General features: G+C 51.0%; 1 protein-coding gene across 1 annotated transcript in view; it reads left to right on the forward strand.

Moving 5' to 3' along the window:
- Positions 1-3,472, forward strand: part of Ell (elongation factor for RNA polymerase II) — a 53,937-nt gene that overhangs the window by 37,451 nt on the left and 13,014 nt on the right. The window contains exons 3-4 of the mRNA XM_021169735.1: positions 2,513-2,634; positions 2,771-2,934. Of these exons, the coding sequence (XP_021025394.1) occupies positions 2,513-2,634; positions 2,771-2,934 (286 nt within the window). The remainder of the gene's footprint in view (positions 1-2,512; positions 2,635-2,770; positions 2,935-3,472) is intronic.

Below are 3,472 nucleotides of genomic sequence, written 5' to 3' on the forward strand. Positions count from 1 at the left end.
TGTAGCCCTGGCTGTCCTGGAACTCACTCTGTAGACCAGGCTGGCCTTGAACTCAGAGATCCGCCTGCCTCTGCCTCCCAAGTGCTGGGATTAAAGGCGTGCGCCACCACCCCCGGCTAAATTTTTCTTTTTAAAAATAGTTATTTTTGTGTCTGGTCTCTGGAACTGAAGTTACAGATGGTTTTGAGCCATTCTGTGGTTGCTGGAAATGGAACATAGGTCCTCTGAGCCATCTCTCCAACCCTAAAGAGAGTGTGTGTGTGTATGTGTGTGTGTTGTGTTTTGCTTTGTTTTGTGTGTGTGTGTGTGTGTGTGTTGTGTTTTGCTTTGTTTTGTTTTGTTTTAGTTATTGTTGTTGAGACAGGGTTCCTCTGTGCAGTCCTGGCTGTCCTGGAACTCAATACACCAGACTGGCCTCAAACTCAACAGAGATCCTCTAGCCTTTGTCTCTGCAGTGGTGGGATTAAAGATGTTTACCACCACCCCCTAGTTTATTTCTTATTTTTAATTGTGAGTATATATCTTGGGAGAGGTGGTTGTTCACAAGTTCAGGGTCCAGAAAAGGGTGTTGGATCCTCTGGACCTGGAGGTACAGGCACATGTGAGCTGCCATATAGGTGCTTAGAACTGAATGAACTTGGATGCTCTGTAAGAGCAGTGAGTGCTCTCACCTTCTGAGCCATGTGCCCAGCCTTACTGCTTCTTGTTTTAAACTGAGAAATACTGCTTAAAATACTTCTCAACTGTTACCTGCCCCACCTTAGTTCCCATGAAAGACCCCTTCCCTTCCCACAGGTCATCTTGAACCAGGATTACAGTGAAAGCTAAAAGGGCTCTACGTGAGGCCAGTGACCCTGGTAACCACACCCCAGAGCAGCAGGGTGGCCCCCAGGCCTGGGTCCTCAGACCACCCACACTCCTCAGACAACCTAGAGCCAAGCTGTCACTGGGGCTGGCAGCAATCCACAGGACAACTGGAACCCTACCTACAAGTGGCAACTGCATTGCCTGCCATCCTAGACATGAGCAGGCCCTGAGCCACACCATCAGGTTATGCTGCCACTACCCACTGGGCAACTGAAACATTGACCATGGCAAATCCTGCTCCCTTTGAACCCTGGCCCTGAGTAGCTCCCCCAGCTGTCACCTCCACTGTGGCCTAGATGATACGGCATCAGCACCCTGTATGCACCTTGTCCCTAGCGGTACAAAGCTACCTTTCTAAGCCTCAGTCAAAGCCCCCAACACTGAGTGGTACACGGTGCCCTGCCTGAGCCTGGGTGAGATCTTTTGCAGAGCCCAGGGGTCCACCCAGATCAGGACATTAGCAAGGAGTCTAACTGTCACTAGGTGTGACAGTAGCCACATGTATCTCAGGGCTTGTGCCAAGGGAGTGTCAACTCCAATCCAAGCCTGAAATATATGCCAGAGTCAGATGGCATGGAGGCTCCACATGCTGGGCATACTCAGAAACCCCTTGCAGTTCCTGCACCCACAGCCAGGTGCCTGCTTCCTGATGCCATTTAGTCCAGCCAAGTGCTAAAGCCATACCTGGAAGGACAGTCAGGACCTTAGCAGGTAGAATGAGTCTGAATGGCATTGCCTTCATGGCTTCTTGCAGGCTGCAGTGTGTGTATGTGTGTGTGCATATGTCTGTGTTATGCATGCACATATGAGGCTATGTGCTTCTGATTGGTGTGTGTGTAAACCTTACTCCTGGGTGAGGTTTGAGAGGCAGGCTGGGGTCTGACTTATTAGATGCTGGGTGCAGACCCGGTGCAGACCACTCTGTCCCTTTCTAAAGCTGATGAAAGCATCCGGGGCTGAAGTTGGGTTCAGTAGGTAGACACTTGTCTTGCAGCATTCCTGAGATCTCTGAGCTCCATCCCCAGTGCCAAGCAAACCAGGTGTGGTACACATGTGTCATCCCAACCCTGAAGAAGCAGACTCAGGACAAACAGGAGTTCAAGGTTAACCTAGGCCATATTGTTGAATTGAGTTCAGGGTAGGCTAGGGACCCTGTCTCAAAAGACAAACACATTTAAGCTACACACACATATGCGCCACATGCATTTGCATTAAGGTAGACATAGGTGGTGGGGACCTTTCCCATTTGGTATGGAAGCTGTGCAGATATAGGGTGGGGTGTACTGTGTCTGTAGGCATGCTAGAAAGGCTGCAAGCTGTCCTGATGGCTGCTGTTGCTGCTGTATGAGCTTTACCTTCATGGATGTTCCAAATGTTCCAGTGCAGGTCCACTGGCCAGGCGGAAAGCCTGAGTGGCATATAGCCCCAAATAATGGTGTCTCCAGAGCCCAGTGGCTGGGCTGAGCTCTTTTATTGCTTAAGTGACCATCTTGTCCTTTTATGCCAGAATGTGCCAAAGAGGAAAGTGCCCATGTATCCCTACTATGCAGGTTGCATGTTGTAACCAGTGCATGGCATCTGTGAATGTGGCTTGTACTGAAGCTTCCCCATGCCAAGGACCGCAGTGACACCTCTCTCCCTACAGCACATCTCTATACCCCAGCCTGACTGCCCAGAGGAGGTGCGGGCCTTCTCCTTCTACCTCTCCAATATTGGCCGCGACAGCCCTCAGGGCAGCTTTGATTGCATCCAACAATATGTATCCAGGTAAGGCTACCTGCCCTCAGGCCCCCAGGGACCCCAAAACTACCACAGCTAAACTGCTGCCTCTCTTCCGGTGTTGTAGGTTGGCATGGGTGGCTCAAGTGACACCCTAATGGCAAAACTTCCTCTTGTTTTACAGCCATGGGGATGTACACCTGGACTGCCTGGGCAGCATCCAGGACAAGGTCACAGTGTGTGCGACTGATGACTCCTACCAGAAAGCACGACAGAGCATGGCACAGGCAGAGGAGGAGACTCGGAGCCGAAGTGCCATCGTCATTAAGGCTGGAGGCCGATACATGGGTGAGTGGCAAGCAGCATGCTGGAGCAGAGGTAGCTGGAGCAGAAGCTTGAGCACGTGCTCCCTAGGCAGGGGATATCTGTCCAGCCTCGAAGGGCGGGATGCTGGGGGCTGTGGCTAAAGGTGCCATGGGAGCCCCAAGTGAGACAGAGCCCTGGGTGAGCCACCCTCTCGTAGCTCTTGACCTTGCTGATCTTCGTCAGAGAGGTACAGAGGTATGGGTAGGTCAAGGCCCCACTTAGTTGTTCTCCAGCTCTTCCCAGCTATTCCTTCATAGGCCACTGTGGCCACAACTGCAGACTAGAAGGTGAGTGAACACTGGTGACATGGGGTCAATCCATCAATCAAGTGTTCCCAGGGAAGGAAACGGGCCTGTCTTATCTTTATGAGGTTTTTAAATTTCTTTTGATAGTGTGTATATGTGTGTATATTCTCCCTCTCTCCCTCCCCACCCTCTCTCTCTCTCTCTCTCTCTCTCTCTCTCTCTCTTTCTTTCTTTTTTTCTTCCTTCCTTCCTTCCTTCCTTCCTTTTTTTTTTTT

The sequence above is a fragment of the Mus caroli genome, chromosome 8 (assembly GCF_900094665.2).
Source record: "Mus caroli chromosome 8, CAROLI_EIJ_v1.1, whole genome shotgun sequence".
NCBI lineage: Eukaryota > Metazoa > Chordata > Mammalia > Rodentia > Muridae > Mus > Mus caroli.